General features: G+C 48.3%; 3 protein-coding genes across 4 annotated transcripts; 2 read left to right on the top strand and 1 right to left on the bottom strand.

Annotated features, from left to right (window-relative positions):
• Positions 1 to 2,592: 2,592 nt before the first annotated feature.
• Positions 2,593 to 7,785, top strand: GTPBP8 (GTP binding protein 8). Its single transcript, XM_068417491.1, has 7 exons — positions 2,593 to 2,906; positions 3,338 to 3,436; positions 3,950 to 4,080; positions 4,432 to 4,531; positions 4,957 to 5,075; positions 5,538 to 5,664; positions 6,285 to 7,785. Exons 1-6 carry the CDS (start codon positions 2,616 to 2,618, stop codon positions 5,620 to 5,622), a joined length of 825 nt encoding a protein of 274 aa, XP_068273592.1. The 5' UTR covers positions 2,593 to 2,615; the 3' UTR covers positions 5,623 to 5,664; positions 6,285 to 7,785.
• Positions 7,786 to 9,996: 2,211 nt separating this feature from the next.
• Positions 9,997 to 12,646, top strand: TAF13 (TATA-box binding protein associated factor 13). The gene is made up of 4 exons (XM_068417476.1): positions 9,997 to 10,149; positions 10,429 to 10,507; positions 11,043 to 11,140; positions 12,050 to 12,646. The coding sequence occupies exons 1-4, from the start codon at positions 10,123 to 10,125 to the stop codon at positions 12,218 to 12,220; spliced, it is 375 nt and encodes a 124-aa protein (XP_068273577.1). The 5' UTR covers positions 9,997 to 10,122; the 3' UTR covers positions 12,221 to 12,646.
• A 398-nt stretch (positions 12,647 to 13,044) lies between these two features.
• Positions 13,045 to 19,143, bottom strand: NEPRO (nucleolus and neural progenitor protein). 2 transcript variants are annotated; one of them, XM_068417421.1, is made up of 9 exons: positions 19,040 to 19,143; positions 18,698 to 18,852; positions 17,909 to 17,985; positions 17,669 to 17,800; positions 17,247 to 17,324; positions 15,971 to 16,332; positions 15,151 to 15,209; positions 14,498 to 14,748; positions 13,045 to 14,038 (listed from the first exon to the last, which is right to left on the bottom strand). In XM_068417421.1, the coding sequence occupies exons 1-9, from the start codon at positions 19,128 to 19,130 to the stop codon at positions 13,642 to 13,644; spliced, it is 1,602 nt and encodes a 533-aa protein (XP_068273522.1). In that variant the 5' UTR covers positions 19,131 to 19,143; the 3' UTR covers positions 13,045 to 13,641. The 2 variants fall into 2 exon arrangements, with proteins under 2 accessions (XP_068273522.1, XP_068273523.1); XM_068417422.1 differs by lacking the exon at positions 18,698 to 18,852 and having other exon boundaries at positions 19,040 to 19,115.
• Positions 19,144 to 19,273: the final 130 nt, after the last annotated feature.

Raw genomic sequence — 19,273 nt, 5'->3', positions numbered from 1 at the left:
CTAATGTTTGGCAATAATATACAGAATAGAAAGTAAAGTCTTTCAGGGGAGATACAAAGCAGGCTTAAATGTTGATATTTTACCAGCTCTGCCCACAACAACCTGCCATTTCCAGTCTCTGTTCGGTCTGCCCACAGAGAACCTAGACTGCAGGTTGGTCCAGGAAAAAAAAAAAACACACCTTCCACTGAAATGCACAGTTCTGATCTTGAGGCTTTAGATGTGGGTCTACTGGATGCTCTTGTTTATCCAGCCCTTTGCTAAAATTAGAAGCATTCAGAAAGCCCTATGCCATTTCAATTTGTTCCTGTCACCTATGTAGGTACTGTCACATTAAAAAGGGAGACTTAATTAGTGGCTAGGGCACAAGCCTGTGAACGGGGCACCTTTGTTCACATCATCACGCCTGCAGATGTACTGTTAAATGGGCCCATCGGTTTCTCTGCTCCCTTCCCTCCTGTCTCTGGCCATCTGCCCTGGAGAGTAATGTGCTGGAGAACATGTGCCCAGTAAGGGTAACTACTGTAGGGTAATTTCAAGCAGGCAAGACTGCTGCCAGCAGCGGTGAGCTGTGTGGGATGCTGAGGCAAAAATACCTAAGAGCACTTGCTTTGTTTTGCGTGTCACAGTTTGGCACAGAAATGTGGAAATCTGCCTACTGGAGTGGTTACGAGCATCATCTCTGGCCAGTGTGGGTTTTCTGTTGCTAGATTCACCACAGATTTCAATTAAATTAGGTTGCTGCATTGCCACCAAAAAAAATTAGCAGTGTTCCTCAAGTAATTCTTGAGATGTTTATTCTTCTGCTTTTTTCCTCTGCATTTACCTACGGTTATTTGCACCACTGGGGGTGACAGGAGAGGCCTGCTCTGTAGGCTTCAAACTGGTTTGCAACAAAATAATGGTCGTAGATGTATTTGGGAGCACTCTTCTAAGCTTGCACCTAGCAGCCAGTGATTGTGGTCTGTCTTGGGCTATGTGCATTTGAGCTCTGTCTTGCTGCGAAACAAAGCAGATTTTAAGAGGACTTCATTTACGGGACAAAGGTAGAATACAGGCTTTTTTCCCTACGTTTTCACTGTTAGCCTAGCTCTCACCAGTAACTGCTTTCACTGATCATAAATTTGAGAAGCAGCTTATGCATTTCAGTAGAAGCTTGTCAAAAGATCTGAAGATGTCTCTGAGAAATACGTAGGTTGCTGGCTGGCCTTTTCTTAGGGGATAGAAGTTCCCTCCTTATAGTTTCGTAACTGGGCTCAACACAAGGCAAGTAGGATATAGCCTGTGTTATCTTTTAATGGTCCTTCCTGGCCTTAAAATCTGTTAATTGTAATAATAAAACTTTCCAGGTTTGCAGGGCTTTAAACAGAGGACTGTGACTGAAGAAGAAAAATGGGTCTCTGTCTCAAAGTGTTACCGGAAAATAGTAACCAAGAAAACTCTGTAACCCAAATGATAAATTTAGAAAGCCGACATTGGTTTATTGCAGCGCTGGGTGCATGGGGGATCTCTCCTCCTGGCATGCACACCTAGGAACAAAAGCACACTCATTATATACATTATAGAAAAATGAATATTCATACAATTCCAAGAAAAGCCCACCTATTCCAAGAAACTTATCCATATGCTAATACATTATTTAATTGTCTTTGCACATGTGTATTAAATTGGGGTCTGGGGTGGTCTCTGGGGGTCTCTAGTGGTCGGAATCCCCCCATAGTGATGCTGTCACTGTATAACCCCGCTTCAGCCCAAGCGTGGTTGAGGCCTTTCTGTTATCACAGGCAGGTAGCTCCGAGGAGAAGATCCTGTTCTGATTCTTACAGGATTTATCTCTATTCCTGGCGCCAGAGCTGTGAATCAAGTCAGTTAAGGCACTACAAAGATGTTGTTCACAGTCTTGTTTATCTTTGGCCCTTCTTTGTAATTAGTGAGGAATTTAACAGAGACCTTGGATTCTCTAAGACTGAGTGCAAGCAAGAGTCAGTGATGACTATAACTCTAAGTGTTGTCAGTCCCAGAAGCAGACCCTGTGTTCAAAACATGCCGTTAGCTTCAGAACGTGCTGTTATTTTAGCTGAAAGGAAAATTGCTGAAAGAAAAGTTGATTCTGTCTAAAGGTTTCACAGAGTCGGCCTTTTAGGGCCTGCTTTGAGGCCTGCTTTTACTAAACCGTCTGGTATCAAAAGGAAGGGCAGCTTTCCCCAGGACCCTCACGCTTGCCTGGGCGTAAGGTCGAGCACCAGAACAGCCCTTGGAAAACCGATGGTCACAGCAGAGGGACCGAGTGTGCCGAAGGACGCTGCTGCTTCGCCCCGTTTCGTGGCCAAACGTAGGCACACAGAGCCCTGGGCAGCGCAGCCATGGCCCCGGGCTTGCTTCTAGTCCACGGAGAACACAAGGTGAGCGGGAACGGAAAATACAGAGCCGGGGCTCGGCAAAACTCGCCGCGCCCCCGCGGCCCGGTGCAGGCTGGCGGCGGGCGGGCAGCGCACCGGGCACGGCCGGGCCTGCGCCAGCGCCGGCCGCGCGGGGGCAGCAGGGGGCGCCCCTCTCCGCCCCGCCCCCGCCGCCCTCCGGGGCCGCGCCGGGCCTGCGCCGCCACCGCCGGGGTGATGCTGCCGCGGGCGGCCGGCGCGGCGGGCCGGTTACCGCCGCCGCTGGCCGCGCTGTCCCAGGTGCTGCGGCTGGAGCGGAGCCGCCGCACCGGCGTCGTGTTCCCGCTGCAGCGGCTGGAGCGTCACCTGGCTCCGGGCACCGACACGGCGCGGTTCCGCCTGTTCCAGCCCGGCCTGGCCGCTCTGCAGCGGGCCGAGGCGCTCTTCAGGTCCGGCCGCCACCACGCCATCGACTACGTGAGCTCCGCCGTCCGCATGGACCATGCCCCGCCGCCGGCGCTGCCCGAGGTCAGGGCGAGCCCGGCCCCCCGCGCCCCCCCGCCGGCGGGGCTCTCCGTGCCCTTCCGCTGCAGGCCGCGGCCGTGCTGCGACAGCGGCTTCCCCCGCCGGGGCCGGCCCCGGCCCGGCCTGAGCTGCCGGGGATAAAGGGGTGCTGGCAGCGTTTGCGTAGCCCCGGGGGCGGCGGTGGCTGAGCGCTGCACAACGCGTGGCGCGGTTGTTGTTGCTTTTTAAAAACCATTTGTTTGCTGTTGCTGCCCCCGTTGTGCAAGTCGGCGAGCCGGTGTGTCCGGCGGCACGGGGCATCGCTGTCCTCAGGCGTGGGCACCGAAGGCAGGCTGACTGCAGCAGGAGGGGCTACCCCCTCCCCAGACGCGTTGGATGCGGGGAGACGGGTGGGTGTAGGAATACTAAACCCCCCTCTGCCTCTGCTGCTGCAGGTGTGCTTCATCGGCCGAAGCAATGTGGGGAAATCATCTTTAATCCGGGCCCTGTTTTCACTGTCCCCAGAAGTGGAGGTCAGAGTGTCAAAAACTCCGGTAAGTGACATTTTTAACTTCCCTCCCTCTTGGTCAGGAGCTGGTGCTAGCCCAGACTGAGAAGGGCGGGAGGAAACAAGCTCTTGGGTAATTTGAAGCAGCAGGAGAGCATGCCAGCCATGGTGGCCACCAGCTGACTGCTGGCGCAGGCCTTGCTCTAGCAAAGGAGAAGGTGGAAAGAGCCCAGCTTAGCTCTTCAGCCAGAGCTGGCACATGCGCCAGATAGAAGAATCGTACAATCTGAGCAGACGTGTTGTAAAGTCCTTTGGGAAGAAGCACACACAGAGACGCGGGAAGGCATTTTTAGTCGGTTTTAAGGATAGAGCCAGATAGGATTGCCCCAAGGGTAGGAGAGGAGGCAGCTTAAAGCAAGAGTAGTACTTGTGCAGCCTTCTCTGGGGGGGGGGCAGGGTATGGTACAGAGGTGTTTTGTGGCGCATGTCCTAGTCCACTGCTTAAAGCAGCTTTGTAAAACCACCCCCTTCCTTCCTCTTACCTAAATCCTCTCCTCAGGGCCACACCAAGAAGATGAATTTCTTCAAAGTAGGGAAGTACTTTACTCTGGTGGATATGCCAGGATACGGCTACCGTGCCCCGCAAGACTTTGTGGAGATGGTGGAGGCCTATCTGCAGGAACGGTGCAAGTAAGGGACTTCACTGTACCTCCACAGAGCAGTGAAAGCCGGACATTTACATACAGCATCGTGCAATTAGGTGAAAAAATGCGGGAGGGGTAGCTACTTCCAGTGGTAGCATTGATTAGGTCTGACGTCATTTCCCTGGGAACCTCTGTGGTGTCACTCATTCGTGCTTAGATTAAAAGAGCAGAAGAGACTGAGGTGCTGCTCCATACTGACCCTCAGCTCCCATGCATGGTGTTTCTTGGCTCTTCCTATCCCCAGATCTCTTGTGACTTGTTCTTGCTTATGAATTTGGAAGTAGCAGAGCAGGCATGAAATAATGGTGGTGATCACTGTTGCTTGTATTTCTGGCAGCCTGAAGAGGACTTTTCTGTTAGTCGATGGTGTAGTTGGACTCCAGAAAACAGATCATACTGCAGTAGAGATGCTGGAAGAGTTTGGGATTCCTTATGTGGTAGGTAACGCTTCGTTCTTGTGATGGTTATAAACTACAGATAATCTGTAAAGGTGTGTACCCTCTACCTGAGTTTATGCAAGTTGTCCTACCTAAGTAGTAACCCCCCCTCCCCTTTATTGTTAATAAAATAGGCCTAAAATGTGTTGAGGGGTGCGGGTGGGATTTAAGAGATTTTTTGCTTGATTTATTAAATGGACACTTTTTTTTTCAGTGCTCAGCTTGAGGAGCTTGAAAAGGTCCACTCCTTATGCAGGCTGGAGAAGTGTTTTGGTGCACTGTATTACACCATTTTGCCCCCTAGATACGACCCAGAGCTTTCAGCCTGCCTTGCAAGATGGTCCAGGACTCTTACAGATGCCACAGGCTAGCAGCAAAATAATCTTCTTTTGCTCTTCTAATCCTCCTTTTCTGGATCCATGCAGATGGTGTTAACAAAAATTGACCGAGTTTCCAGGGGACTGTTGTTAAAGAACGTACTGGAGATCCAGGAGTTTGTAAAGGAGAAAACTCAGGGCTGCTTTCCTCAGCTATTCCTGGTCAGGTAAAGCTCTTCTCCATTGCTGCCGTTTCCTTTCAGGTGATGATTTGCAATAAGGCAAACTCCCTGACATGGGTCTGTCTCCTCTAGAGGTGGCACTTATCTGTGCCCTGAAGATGGAGGGTGGGCTGCTGATGGGGAAACGCCCCTTTCCTTCTTCCCCCTCCTCTGCAAGTGAGTGGAGTTCGGTTTTCAAGGCTGCTCTTCCTTTGGTCTTTCTCCGAGGGGGGCAGCAGTCCTTGTGCTGCATGCTAGTGGGCTTTTCCCACTATTTTTTATTTTATTTGGAGTAGTGTTAACAGTAGCAAGCTGTAGGTGTTTTACATAGCTGAAGGGCTTACTCTTACCAAGGTTGTACTGCGCAGTGGGAAATGTAACTTAGTACAGCCCGTTGCTGAGCTCACTTGTGTTGCTCCAAGACGCAGCAGCGTCCGGCACTGAACATCCATACCTTTGTTTCCACAGTTCTCTGGAATTCTCAGGGGTTCACTTGCTAAGGTGTTTTGTAGCCCATGTTACTGGAAACCTGCCTGCTGTAGAGGCCAGCTGAAAAGTGTGGCTCCTGATCTGCTTGGCTCATCCAGAACAAAAGGTATCATCAAAACTAGAGGTCTGGATTTTTGTTGTAAATAACCCAAGGTACTAGAATTTATTTTTGGATAACCTTGTATAAATTTTTGGATAAATTAATGCTTGTAAGGGTAAGTTTTTTTGTTTAATAAATTCATCAGTTCAGGAAGTTTGCACTATGAATGAATCCAGGTTATTATAAAACTGTTTTATAAAACCTATATGATTGTGCTAAGGAGAAGAAAGCAAAGAGAACCTCCAAAGAGAATCGAAGCGTTAATACAGTATTTCTTCTCCCTCCAGCTAAATGTTCAAAAAGCTACCGCTGCATGCCTAAGCTCTGCTGTATTTAGGATACTAGAGATGGTCTAGTAATCGCATTAATAAAAAGGCATTTAGTTTAGAAAAGAAGAACTGTAGCCCTAACATTAAGCAAATTGTACTTGCTCAGCTGAACTGAGCGATACACAGAGGTTTACTCCTCTCAGTTTACGTAGCGGGGGCCAAAAACTAGCACCTGTGCAACCTGCCTGCTCTAAGGTGATCGACAGTGGAAATAGCCAACACGTTGTCTGTGAAGGTGTGTTTAGGAATTCTTGCGTATTTTCCTTTTCTAACTCTCCTGCATCGTGCGTTCCATAGGTGCAGCGTGATAGCACGCCTTGCTTGCATACATCCAGTTGTCCCTGTACCAGGAGGATGAAGGAAAGGACACATCTGTAATGGGGTCTACTTTTTGATCACTGTTGGCTTGAAAGAGAGTGGAATAAAAGACTGACACCTAGGGGAACTCTTCATCTGCGCTTTATCACCAGTCAGTGCTGCATCTACCTTCTGTTTCAAATCCAGCATCAAGTTCTGCAGCTGCGCCTGGATGAACTGCCAGAGATGAGACACATTGTCCATTATCTGCATCTGAAGCGCAATACTGATGTCCCGTGCTCTTTAGGGGCACTGTAGCAGCTCGCAGAACCTTGTCCCACAGCAGCTGTGTCTGGCTCAGAGCACCTGAAGCTGTCCAGTTACAAGGTACAGAATGGGACACAAGGACTGCCATCAACAGCAGTAGTTGTACAGGAGAACTTAGGCCAAAGCTATTAAGTTGCCTATGTCAAACTCACTCAATCTTGTCACATCTTAACATTGCTAAAGGCAGGTTTGCAGTTGTCAAGTTACCTACGTGAAGTGTTTAAACCTCAAGAAAGGGCAGTTCTTTTGTGAACCACTCTGAGGGTGAGAAGGTGGTATTTCTAGTGTTTTCTTTCATGATGGAATTTCTTGTAACTCTCAGACTAGACATGAGGTGAGGTCTGTTTTCAGCATAGCTGTAAGAAGTGGGAGGTGTGAGGAATGCAGGAGAAAGATGCGGATCTCTAGCTTCCATATCTTAGCAGAGATCAAACCTGTAATTCTCTAGTATTTTACCTCTAATCCCAAAATTCTCCAGACCAAACCAGCCCATGGGATGCTTGATCCTAGAGGAAAGTGCAGTAGCATCTAGACAGGTGGAACAGGTGTAAGTGAACACTTCAGGAATAATCTTTTCTTAGTATCTTAAAACCAGGATCTTCCAAAAGCATCAATCTCATCCAGGCTGTCATTTTCAAGGCCTCAGCCTTGACTGAAGAGCCTCTGAAAATACGCCTGTATACGTAATAAAAGTGAAGTTCTGTTTTCGGTCCCTCTTCAGAACAAAACCCCTTACAGTGCTAGGAAGTCTTTTATTAACCACTTAAATAGATTAAGTATGTCTGGTAAATCCATTTGTATAAGAAGTGCTTTGAAATGGCAGCAGACTGTGAATTGGACCCCATGATCCTTGTGTGTGTGTGTGTACAGTTGCCTTGTGGTGTCCTTAGTGGAAGCCAGGTGGAACTAGGCCATATGTTTTCTTACAGCTGTACTAGAAACAGTAGTAGAGTCTTATCCTGAAGAACCAGCTTTACCTCTGGCCGTATCTGGGTTTTCTGCTCTGTTGGCCAAAAGATCTTCATTCACAAATGCTTCAAATACGGAATAACTCTTGCATTTTGCTTAGTCATCTGTGGGAGAAAACACCACAGTTTGTTACACGCAAGAATCAGTGCCCCTGTGACAGGTTAAGACAGTAAATAAAATCCTCTCCTTCACTTAAACATTAAAACTTAGATCTAAGTGCCTTCCTGGGAACGTGCTTTGGGTAAACGGGTGTCTGACACACCAGCAGACTTCCTTGCCAAGTTCTTAAGGAACACGCTGTGTTGCTGAGTGAGGAACTGTGCTTTCTCAGGCCGGGGACACATGAGCTCTCCCTTTCTTTTCCCCACGCATTGCTCAGTGCTGGGCCTGGCAGCAGGCTGAAGTGGTAGAGATCACTTCAGTTTTAAATGCTTTTGATGTCCTAAATTGTTTGCAGTGCAGACACCACACTGCAGCCACCCAGCATTACCTTGTAAGGCTTTGCCTCTTCTGCACCAGCCATTTACAGAAGTGTTGTTGAGTACAGGCTTTTACGGAAAAGGATTTCACCTTGTGCATCCTCTCCGGTCTTTCAGCAGTACTTTCTCCTTTTTCTTCCTCTAATGTGTGTGGTTTAGTCTGTCACCGTAACCCTGGCACTACACAGCCAGTATTTTGAGCTTATTCTTGCAGTGTAGAATGCATTTTAGTAGGCACCTTGACCAGATACAACATCAATAATTCTATTAATATTAGTGAAGTGACCTAAACATGTTTCTTGCGTGATTTTCAGAAGCGGAGGCTTTTTTTAGCAGGTAGACGTTTCAGATTTAGCCTTTCTGAGGCATTTACACAGAGAGGCAACATGCACTAAGGCAGAAAGAGCTGTGGTTTGCTGTCACTTTGAAGGTTGTTTCAGTGTTGCCTTCTTTCACTCTTGTCTGAAGTCCTGCTGCTTGGGCTTAGCATTGTTTTTATACTGTGCTCAGAGCTAGGATGTAGTAGTAGCTCTTTGGTACAGCATGAAACAAATTTTGGATGCCAGATGGAACATACCAAGAGTTGAATACAGACAATTCATTTTACATTAAGTGGGGTGGCTGCCCATGAGAAGCAAGATACTGCTACCTCAGCTATCAAAGTTTCTAGCAAGAGAGGTGTCCCATGCTACAAAACTGGGCACATTATGAGGGGAAAGGAACAGAACTAAGAAAAGGCAAACTGATCTTACATTACATCCCAAAATAACAATTTATGAAGGATGTAAGCTATTGTACAATTCAGAAGTATTCTTTAACAGGGCAAAACAAATGCACTCAGATCAAGGCCCACGTAGATTCAGTAGGGCTTCAGCACCACAGCTGTCTTTGTGCTCACACTTGATAAAAAACATCGCGCTGATATTTAGAGATTCTTTTTTCTTCAAAAAAAAATAGCTGTAGGAAACCTGGTACTCAGCCCCCAATTAAGAGAGACATGTCAGAAATTCTAGAAACTGATGATCAAAAAAATAAACTAAGGAATAATACCAATCCCTTGCAAACCTTGGGGAAGAGTTGACAGGTAGATCTGTAAATAAGCCAAACACGATGACAGTGTGCACGCTGGCAGAAGGTACTGCTGACTGCATTGGCCCATAACAGCCAGGGTTCAGGTGGCCAAAGTATTTACAACCTTTGGGATAAAGGAATAGTTTTGGATGATTTTAAAAGACCACTCTCGTAGAAAAATATTTCTTTTATTCCCTCCTTAGTGGGTCCCCAGTGTGACTCCCAAGGCATAACTAAGACATTTGTTCTAAACCTAGTACTCCAAAGGAGTAGTTCTAAGAACTTCACCAACAATTTTAAGACTACAGTAAGCAACTTAAAAATAATGCTATAAAATAACAAGAAACTATTTTTTACAGTATAAAACATTTCAGTGCTAGAAGTTGCGTTAAGATGTTAAGAAACACTAACGGGTGTCCAAGCTGATGAGGATAAATCTTGTCCAAGCCTTATTAAAAAAGAAATTACAAGAAGAAAAGGATGCTCATAGCATCCCTGCTTCTACAGGGACAGGATTTTACAGGATTTTGTGTCATGGGCAAAGATGCTTTACAGTTAGTTATGCAGTCACTAGCGATAGTTATCGATTCAAGGTGAACCATCCCTGCTCCGGCTTCTCCTTGCAGTCCCCAAACTGCCCCTTTCTGGGCCAAGGCAAGTGCCTGTCCAGCCCAACGCCAAGCTGTGCTGGCGGGGACGCGTCGCCATGGCCGAGCGAGCGGTAACGCGGCCCGGCAGCCCGCAGCCCCGGCAACCGCCGCCGCGCTGTGCGGGAGCGCCGGGCGCGGGCCCAGCGAGGCGGCGACGGCCGCAGGCCCTGAGCTGACACCGGGAACGTACCGAGGAGAGCAGCCGCGGGCGGAGGGGAGGAGCGGGGCCGGCCCAGCAGCGCCGGCCCCGCCCGCACCACAACATGCCGGCCCCCGCCGGGGCGGGGCGAGAAGCGGAAGCGCTCCCGGCGGCGAGGAAGCGGCTGGCTGGCTCCGGCGGCCATGGCGGATGAGGAGGAGGATGTGCCGGTGAGAGCCGGATCGGGGATGCTGGGCGGGACGGTCCGGCCCGCATCCCCACCGCAGCTGGGCAGCCCTCGTGTGCTGCGGGGGCGGCTGGTGGCCGGGGCGGGAGGGGAGAGGGAAGGGGGAAGGGAAGGGGGAAGGGAAGGGAAGGGAAGGGAAGGGAAGGGAAGGGAAGGGAAGGGAAGGGAAGGGAAGGGAAGGGAAGGGAAGGGAAGGGAAGGGAAGGGGTCCCCTGCCGCCCTCTTCGCTGACGGCGGCCTCTCCTCTGCTGTGCCCGTCTAGTTTGAAGAAGACGCGGAAGAAGCCGGCGGGGGCCTGGACGGCGGGCAAGGCAAGAGGAAGAGGCTGTTCTCCAAAGAACGTGAGTCCAGCCGGGCTAGAAACCCCTGCCCGGCGCTGAGGGGTCCCTGGCTGCAGGGAGCCCCGCAGTGTTGGTGCTCCCCGCGGCTCTTAAGGACGATGTCCTTCCCCCAAACACGGCTGAAACTCTGAGTTCCAAAACTCAAGTTTTTCCTTAGCAAAAAAGCGGCTTTCATTCTGTGCCCTGGCTGGAAGTGCAAAAAGCCATCATGTAGACCCCCAAAAATACTGCTAATGCGTGATCTGAACCTAACTGTGCCAGAAGCCAGTCACACTGTCAGTCAGTGATCAGTACTTGTGCATATTTAAAGAGTCTGTCATCAGAGATGCTTTCCTGTATATACAGCACCAGGCTTTTGTTGGCTTCTGTCTGCCTGCTTATTTCCTCTCTGTTTGCTCAAGAATTGTCCTGCCCAGCAGACGAGTGTGCCATCCTGGTGCATGAATGCGTAGGCTGGTGAGCTCTGACTAGGTGTGTGCTGCTGACAGTGCTGAATGGACGAAAGAAGCCTCACGCTGAGTGTTTCTTTCTGCAGTAAGATGCATGATGTACGGATTCGGGGATGACCAGAACCCTTACACAGAATCAGTGGACATTCTTGAGGACCTGGTAATAGAGTTTATCACAGAAATGGTAAGTCAGCTCTAGACAGCATGGTCAAAACATGCTCACTAACACTTCAGTCTTCTGAAGGTTAATGCTTCTGACTCAAATACTGCATTATCCCAGGCCAAAAACTCTGACGCTAGTAGGAAAAAGCTAAACTTAAGACTTTGCTCTTCCAAGATTAAGGCAAAATTCATGCATCTTGCTCCAATGTGGATTTAGAACACTGTCTGAAGTCCTTAAGTAGCAGTTAGATTAGTATTGGTGGGGGGGGAAATACATAGGTGACTTTAAGATTCACTGTGGCATCACTGTATGTGCAGCTGACTAAAGACAAGGCTCAGCTTTGAAAGTTTATTGACTTTTTGTCATCTCTCAGTGTCTTTACATGGATGGGAATATAGCTCTGCCCTACAAAAGAAATGCAAGCTTCTGGGGCCTGAAGCTGTCGCTCTTCCAGATATTTGAACACTGTTTGAAAGGGGTTTTTTTGAAAAAAAAGTTATTCCTACTGTTTGTGGATCCCCTTTCCTTTGAAAGGTTGCCCTTGCCTTGCCTCATCAAAATGCCCTAAACCATCCTATGATACAGGGACTTCATATTGCTTCCAAGATCTGCCTCATGCTGTTTATCTTCAAGCACTTTGCAGGCTGGGGGTCCTACATGTAATCTGGCTTTAGTTTTGATGTCATTACTGTTACATGTATACCCAGGGGTATGTGCTGGGTGTAAGTGACAGGCAGCTGGGGACAAGCAGAGCAACAGTAAGTCCATGGTTTACTGGGAAGTTCTCTTGTGACTAGGATGATGGTGCCCGGATCCTGCAATTGCTTACTTTTTGGTTATAAAATGACAGAAAATAAAGTGGAATGGAGAGCTTAAAAAAAAATTATGGGGTAAAGGAACCCCGCTGACTTTCCTCTTTTCCTCCAACAGACGCACAAGGCCATGTCAATCGGGCGGCAGGGTCGTGTACAGGTTGAGGACATTGTCTTTCTAATCCGCAAGGACCCCCGGAAGTTTGCCAGAGTTAAAGACCTCCTGACTATGAACGAAGAGCTGAAACGAGCCAGAAAGGCCTTCGATGAAGCAAACTACGGATCTTGATTCCGTGCACAGGGGCATTACTTGGGCACTTGCTGCCCAAATGGAAGGAACGTCATGTGTGTTGTTTGGGGGGGTTATTTAGGATGGAGGTCGCTGCCGGGATGTCTGCCCTTGCTCCAGCCTTTTCTGAAAAGCATTCAGAAAAGTCATCTGACTGTATGTGGTATACTTATGTATTTTTATACCAAAGTTCCTTGTAATGGCAGGCAGCCTGTTTGAAGTAGGACTACGTTGAATCGGGTATCTAGAGGGCTAATGATGGGTGATTCTCTACAACTGTTTCAGTTATCACTAGGTATTCTTGTGACAGGAAACGTAGAACATGGCTCTTGGTTCACTGGACAATGTCTTCAGGGCCAAACTCCTATAGAGGTTTCTGCTCTTTGCTCCGTCTGTGCTCTTTGAATAAAACATTTTAAGTTTGTGCCCCTCCTCGTAACTAAACTTACATTGAACAATTCAAACAAGGTGCATAATACAGATGTTTTAGCACTTAATTGGTTATTTTTTCTTCTGTCCCAGTAGGCACAGCTCTTTTGTTTTCTACCAATATTAAGCCTAGGAAATTGAAGCTAACCTGTTCCAGATTTACTTGCACTTACAGCCTTTCCTTACCCCTACTAGGCAAGCGCTCTACAATGAAGCAGATTTCAGTCTGAGACAATTTTTTCTTAGTATTTCCTGGTGATCCTGATCTTGGGACTTAGTTACAAGCAAGAGCCTGGCAGAAAGCACTAACCACATTGCTTGTTCTAACTTATTTCATTAATACATGTTGGAGTAGCTGTGCCTTGCATTGCCAAGCAGGCAGAAATCGCACTTACATTAAAAAGATTTCAGGACAGTGAGAAACATATTCACCAGTCAGGAGTTTACTGTGTGACAGAGTTTGTATGCCTTAAACAACTTGTTTGACAACGCTGGCTGGAGGAGGGGATGGGTGCTACAGAGGCCTGCAAGTCTGGCAAGAGATAAGTCAAAGCTGTCCCCTGTGCAAGCAGCACAGAAGGAAGGGTATAAGACTACTTCCTTGGAAAAGTGGCAGCAAGTCTTTTGTCCTAAGCAGCAGTAAGTGATCAGCTGCAGCCCTCCACTGTGGATGGTAACTATTTGCACTGTGGATTTGACAGCAGCACTTAACATGTGGTCCAGCAATAGAGAAGGGACACAGAGTAAGGGTAACTCAAAGTCACTGTTCCTGGACAAGGCTAAGTGAAAGGATGAAGACTATGCAGCTGTTTGGAACACCCTTCCATAAAAAAAAAAAGAAAATAAAAGCTGTTACAGAAATAAAATAGTTGCTACTTTCATAGCAGAATTCAGGGTGTAAATTACAAAGACACCATTAGGGTTTTGAGGGTTTTACTTAAGAAAAAAATAACTGGAATGACTTGACCTCTTTCCTCCTTGCGAGTCCAGGGTCAGACACCCATTGCTGCAAAAACAGAATCAATATCCATGTTCTCAGTAGCTTCTTTCCACACAGGGCCAGGGCTTCCTTCCAGCAGCAGCTGCTTAGGGGTCCCTGCTGTGCTTAGTTTGACAGAGGCTGTACCACCATTGGAACGTCCTTCCCGACTCGGAGGCCCATCCTGGTAAGCTGGGAGGATGAGTGATGCACTGTTCTCACAGACCCCAAAAAGCTGAGAAGGTTTTTGCTGAACAGCCTCCAGAGCTCTCTTTGCACGTGTGGATGATTTGATCCTCCTTCGACAGAACCGTCGCCTGAGGTACTGCTTTGGCCAGCGTGCACCATGTGACCCGTACAGGAGGTATTTACGGACAGATGTTTTGACACAGCACAGTTTTTTCTTCAAGCTTAAGGGGAGGAAGGTGCACAAAACAAAACTTTATCAGCTGCTAAAGTGTTATTTTATTTGGGGTTTGGAAAGATCTGGTTATTAGCCTTCTCTACCGTTTTCTTTGTCGCACCAAGGAGACACAACAGCACCTTGTACAATAGTAGCCAGGGCATTCTGAAGAATGATGCCACCCCTTGCATCATATAATTGTTACCATTGAACATGTACATGATTTAAGGTGCGTTTTCATCCTCCTCCTTAAGTATCTGTGCATTTGTTAGCCTTTTAAATCCTTTCACAAATGACTGATGCTAAACAGACTGTTCATGTCAGAGCATCCAATGACCTGAACTAGTGTTGCCATTTGACTTTAAAAAGAACGGGTTAGACCACTGCGTTTCTTTACACCAGGAAAAGACCTAATATTAAAATGTAAAGTGTCAGATCCAGAAACCCCACACCTGTGCAAAATTACCTGCATCCTTGAGCCTCCACGTGGTGCAGCCGGTTGCTTTTCAACAACTTGTGACGCAGAAAATAAGCTGCTGATTTGAATTTGTTGCCTTTGCACCACAGAATAGCTTTTCTGAGTGCCTCTGACAGCTCCCCAAATGACGTAGCTGTTTGGACCATCTGGACAAGAGATCCAGCATGCTGCGATTTTGCTATGTGAGAAGAAAGTGATGCTGATTTTGGTTTAAAAGGTGTTGATGCAATGCTTATACCCTGAAACAATAACAGAAATATAGTTAGTCTTTTAAAAGCGTGACACTCCTGATCCCCTCTGCTGGAGGCAAGCAGAGCACTGAGGTTTTTGTGAGAATGATCCTTATTTCCTAAGAAGAAAGTGGAAGAGCAGTCTTGCTTTGTGCAATACAAAAAGAGGCAGCAGATAATTAGAATTTGTATTCCTGCCTGGTCATTTCACTTGACATACCAACAAATGCTCAAATTTGTAAGCAGAAATTAATAGTGATTTTCAGTGCAAAGCTTCCATGCCAACTTGGGTTGTTAGACAAGCAAAAATAAGGCAGGGAAAGGGGACATTTTCAATCAAGGATATCATATTTTGAGTGTTAGGGTCTTTAAAGTTAAAAAAAAAAAAGTGTAAAATGGTGCCATACAAACCTGTTGTGTTAGAGGTCTGGATGGTCTAAGTAAACTCTTCACATCAAACCCCAGGTTCCCTACAAGGAGAGAGGAGAGTTCCTATTATGAAGTAAAGACAGTTTTAAGTCTTTGCACAGAGACACTGCAATGCTTTGCCCTGCTGAGCTCTCAGATCTCCTGCCGCCTCAGCAGGATCACACCTGTACTCAGCATTTCCAGGCAAACTCAAGGGGGCTACACTCATCTCACATGGCAGCTGGCAAGGGATGAAGAGGATGCAGAGATTTACACATGGCTGCAAAGGAGAACTTCATGGGTAAAAGCTTCATGCAAACACCTGGATGCCTGCAGTCACTGGCCATAGCCTTGACTGCAGGGGAAGACTTGGGCACAGGCCAGAACCAGCGAGCACAGGAAAGTTCCATCCTGTACTTACAACCTTATCTGCTCTTGTACAGACTGCAGACAGTGCTCTTAGCTTCCCTCCCTATCCTTGGGCCCCATCTACACAGTGGCAGGAAAATACAAATGACTATTTACAGGACCTGTATACCACATTCATTACCTGCTTCTCTTCAGGCTGTATCATGTTTAAAAAACAAAACAAAACAAAACAAAACAAAAATACTGACATTTTCCTCACAATACTGACATTATCCACAGCTTTATAAAGGCAACAGTACATGCAGCATTCACCTCCTCTTCCAAGGCCAGGAGAGGGGAGCTTGTACTAGAACCGCACTCTCTGGGTATCAGAAGTGCTTGGCTCTGTTAGACAGAAGCTGTGGTCAGTCTCTGGGATATCAGAGATCAGTAGCACTGTGGCACAAGGCTTTACCTCTGCTGGCTCTGGTCACCAGAACTGGCTCTCCGATGTCTGCAGGGCATGGGATGCTACAGTTTTTCACAGCACTCATGCAGGTCGCAAACTTTCTCTTTTTCCCCACCTCTGACACTGCTTCTGGCATTGTTGGGAAGAGCTTCTTCAGCCAGCTGGTAGGTTTTTTTGTTGTAAGCATTCTAGCCTTTTGCTTCTTCACCTCAGAAGAAACATTAACTCCAAGGAAGTTACTGATATCAGAAGGGAAGGTAAACCCCTTGATATAAGGCATCTGTTGGGTCTCAGATACCAGATGAAGTGATGTCGACAACACGCCATACAAAGAAATGAGGCTCTGCAATACACACCTGTACTGAATCCTGAAGAGAGAAGACAGAAAGGTACGGAGTCTCCTCTAGCAAAACCTTGTGCCTTCCACTCAAGCAGAAGAGCTGATGGAACAGATTCCAAGCTGCCCTTTCCCTATTTGCCCTCAATACAAGTTTATCTTTTTACACTCCATCACCGTGCTTTCCTTAGTATTAGTCTAAGCGTTAAGGAACTGTTCAAGATCAGAGCACAGGAGTGACTTGATTAGTAAATCCCTGATCAGGAGCCCCTCCACTTCCTTAGAGCTTTGTGGAGTGCCACACCTGGGACTCGGCATGTTCCCAGGTCACATTCAAATCATTTGACAAGAGGTCTTCCCCCAAAAGCAACCTGTACCAACTCAGGACAATGGTACTAGCACTGCTGCCGTAAAATCGCCTGCTCTGCGTTTACTGGGGAGACAGATTCCTCGTGCCAAATAACGTTTTACCGAGTTCTATGCGATGCTGTTACTCCTTCAGCTACAGACAGCAGTTACTTTCTCGGTGTTGCTCTGAGAGAGACTAGAACAATGATCCCCCTGGAAAACTCAGCAGTATGATAGAACAACTTTATCCCAGCCTTTCCATTTCAGCATGAGGCAGGACTTACTGCTTGCTGCAAGGAGTTCCAGATGTTAGCGTTTGTTGCAGGCTGGCATTAACACTGTGATTTTATTAGTCTTACATGAAATTACATGAAGTTTGTTATGAACCAAGAACAAAGCCTTCCAAAACAGCATGTAAGAAGTCTCTCTCCACTTACACAACTCTTCAGGTGCTAGAATCAAGTCCAAAGGGATGGAGGGACCCCCCTGCTCCTCCTCTCAACTGAATAAAGCTCACTCAGCAGCAAGGCCTAATTAGAAGCCCTTCTCCCTGACAGGCATGTCAAACAGACAAGACAGACTTTTGAATACACAAACCATAGCCGGCTCAACAACCCCGAAGCCACCGTGTTCAAAAGTATGAATTCTTCTGAGCAGAGATGTCTAACGGACAAACTGAAGATTACACCAGTTAAGGACAAAAAATAAACACCACGTAATGAGACTTGCTGAAAACACCAACTAGAGGCAATTCACAAGGCGATATCCAGGATAATTGGGGAGATGAGTATCCAAACTTTGGGTTGCTCAAGGCTGGAACAGCAGCCAGCCAACAGCCTCAGGTTCCTACATAATAACTTGAAAATAAGATGTCTGGCTATCAAAGAAACTTCAAGCTGCACGTATGAACTGCACAGTGAAGTCCTTCAGCAATACAGGGCCTACAGCAGACTTAGTTTTGGTCTCATGAGGTGCTGCTGGTGAACTGTACGGATGTTTTCATGGTGAAAAAAGGATACAGAAAAGCTTTACAGCAACAGTCCAGCAGACGCAGTATGAGCTTGCAACCTCCCAACACCTTCAGAGCTACTGTTTCCAGCATAGGCTGGCTGGGAACTAAGCACTCTGCAGGGGCTTGGGATGTATCTTTCCTGTGTTGATACAAGGATGAGGAGATGGTTATGATCTAGCATTTCCCCTCTTTTAGCTCTGCAGACTGAGTTAAAGGATAGCATAACATATGGGATCATGACACTTACTTGGGAATCAGTCCTGCCAGAGTTTCAATGCAGCCCACCAAGTTCATTTTCCATAGGCGCTTCAAGCATTGCTCTACCTAGAAAAAAAGAAAACTCCTTTGACTGGTGTTTTGAGAGACAGCAGTGCCTTGGTTTAAGAACTGTCACTATATTAAATGACACCTTCTCCTTATCAGTTTGACAGCACAAATTGCAGGTTTGCGTGATGGAATGTTCTGCTATGTTTCTATATCTGCACTATGATGAAAAAGATCCCTTTACACAGAATCACAGAATGTCAGGGATTGGAAGGGACCTTGAAAGATCATCTAGTCCAATCCCCCTGCCGGAGCAGGATTACCTAGATCATGTCACACAGGAACGCGTCCAGGCGGGTTTTGAATGTCTCCAGAGAAGGAGACTCCACAACCTCTCTGGGCAGCCTGTGCCAGTGTTCAGTTACCCTCACTGTAAAGAAGTTTTTCCTCATATTTATGTGGAACCTCCTGTGTTCCAGCTTGCACCCGTTGCCCCTAGTCCTGTCAATGGATGTCACTGAGAAGAGCCTGGCTCCATCCTCATGACTTACCACACTCCTGTGAATATTTAGAATTAAGTGAAGGGCTGGAGTAGGCCATTGTTAATTGGTGCTGCACGGTTTCTCCTGCACTATATAATGGCCTTTGCTGTTGGCTTTCAAGAAGAAAATGTACAAACAAATCAAGAAGGTAAGAATGATTCCTGTTCTATTTCAAAGCAGTTATTGGGGCTGGGGCCGGGGTGCAGAGACCAGTCGGGGCCGCTCCTCACCTGCTGCAGGGCCAGGTAGGGCCGGTGCCGCAGCAGCCTGCTGTGGTAGACGTAGAGCACGGCCCGCAGGACGCGTCCCTCGGCGGCCAGGCCTGTCCCCGACAGCCGCTTCCCGGCCACGTCGCACCGCCGCCGCAGCGCCGGCAGCCCCCGCACTGCGGGGGGGACACACCGCCTCAGCGCCCGCCGCCGGGCCCCACCTCCCGCGGCCGGCGAGCACCGACCGACCGCCGCCACCGTCCCGCACGGCGCCCGGGAGCGCCTTAAAACGCCCCCCAGCCCCACCCCCGAGCCCGCACCGCGCCCCAGCCCAGCCCGGCCCGGCCGCACGGCCTGGGGGACCTGCAGGGTGTTTAGCCGCCAGGGCCACCGTCGCGCTGGCCGCGGGCCACGGCACGTCCAGCCGGTTCCACGCCGCCTCGGGCGCCGCCATCTTCCCGGTGCCGGGGCGGTGCTGCGCAGGGCAGGACGGCGGCCGGACGCGGGCGGGACCATGTTGGCGGGCTGAGGCGGGGGGGCGCGGGCCGGACCAAGTCACCCAGGTGGGGGTGGGCTGTTCCCCGCGGCGGGGCCTCC

This window comes from Nyctibius grandis, chromosome 23, assembly GCF_013368605.1.
Source record: "Nyctibius grandis isolate bNycGra1 chromosome 23, bNycGra1.pri, whole genome shotgun sequence".
NCBI lineage: Eukaryota > Metazoa > Chordata > Aves > Nyctibiiformes > Nyctibiidae > Nyctibius > Nyctibius grandis.
Note: the sequence above shows the minus strand (reverse complement) of the source record. Positions and strands in the feature narration are given on the sequence as shown.

What these genes read in the sequence shown, in the direction of transcription:
- GTPBP8 (XM_068417491.1), top strand. Translation starts at nt 2,616, where the DNA reads ATGCTGCCGCGGGCGGCCGGCGCGGCGGGCCGGTTACCGCCGCCGCTG. An exon ending in CGCCGCCGGCGCTGCCCGAG is followed by an intron (nt 2,907 to 3,337) that starts GTCAGGGCGAGC and finishes CTGCTGCTGCAG; the next exon opens with GTGTGCTTCATCGGCCGAAG. An exon ending in TCAGAGTGTCAAAAACTCCG is followed by an intron (nt 3,437 to 3,949) that starts GTAAGTGACATT and finishes TCCTCTCCTCAG; the next exon opens with GGCCACACCAAGAAGATGAA.
- TAF13 (XM_068417476.1), top strand. Translation starts at nt 10,123, where the DNA reads ATGGCGGATGAGGAGGAGGATGTGCCG. An exon ending in ATGAGGAGGAGGATGTGCCG is followed by an intron (nt 10,150 to 10,428) that starts GTGAGAGCCGGA and finishes GTGCCCGTCTAG; the next exon opens with TTTGAAGAAGACGCGGAAGA. An exon ending in GAGGCTGTTCTCCAAAGAAC is followed by an intron (nt 10,508 to 11,042) that starts GTGAGTCCAGCC and finishes TTCTTTCTGCAG; the next exon opens with TAAGATGCATGATGTACGGA.
- NEPRO (XM_068417421.1), bottom strand. Translation starts at nt 19,130, where the DNA reads ATGGCGGCGCCCGAGGCGGCGTGGAACCGGCTGGACGTGCCGTGGCCC. An exon ending in GGCGGCTAAACACCCTGCAG is followed by an intron (nt 18,853 to 19,039) that starts GTCCCCCAGGCC and finishes TCCCCCCCGCAG; the next exon opens with TGCGGGGGCTGCCGGCGCTG. An exon ending in GGTGACCAGAGCCAGCAGAG is followed by an intron (nt 15,210 to 15,970) that starts GTAAAGCCTTGT and finishes CTCTCCTTGTAG; the next exon opens with GGAACCTGGGGTTTGATGTG.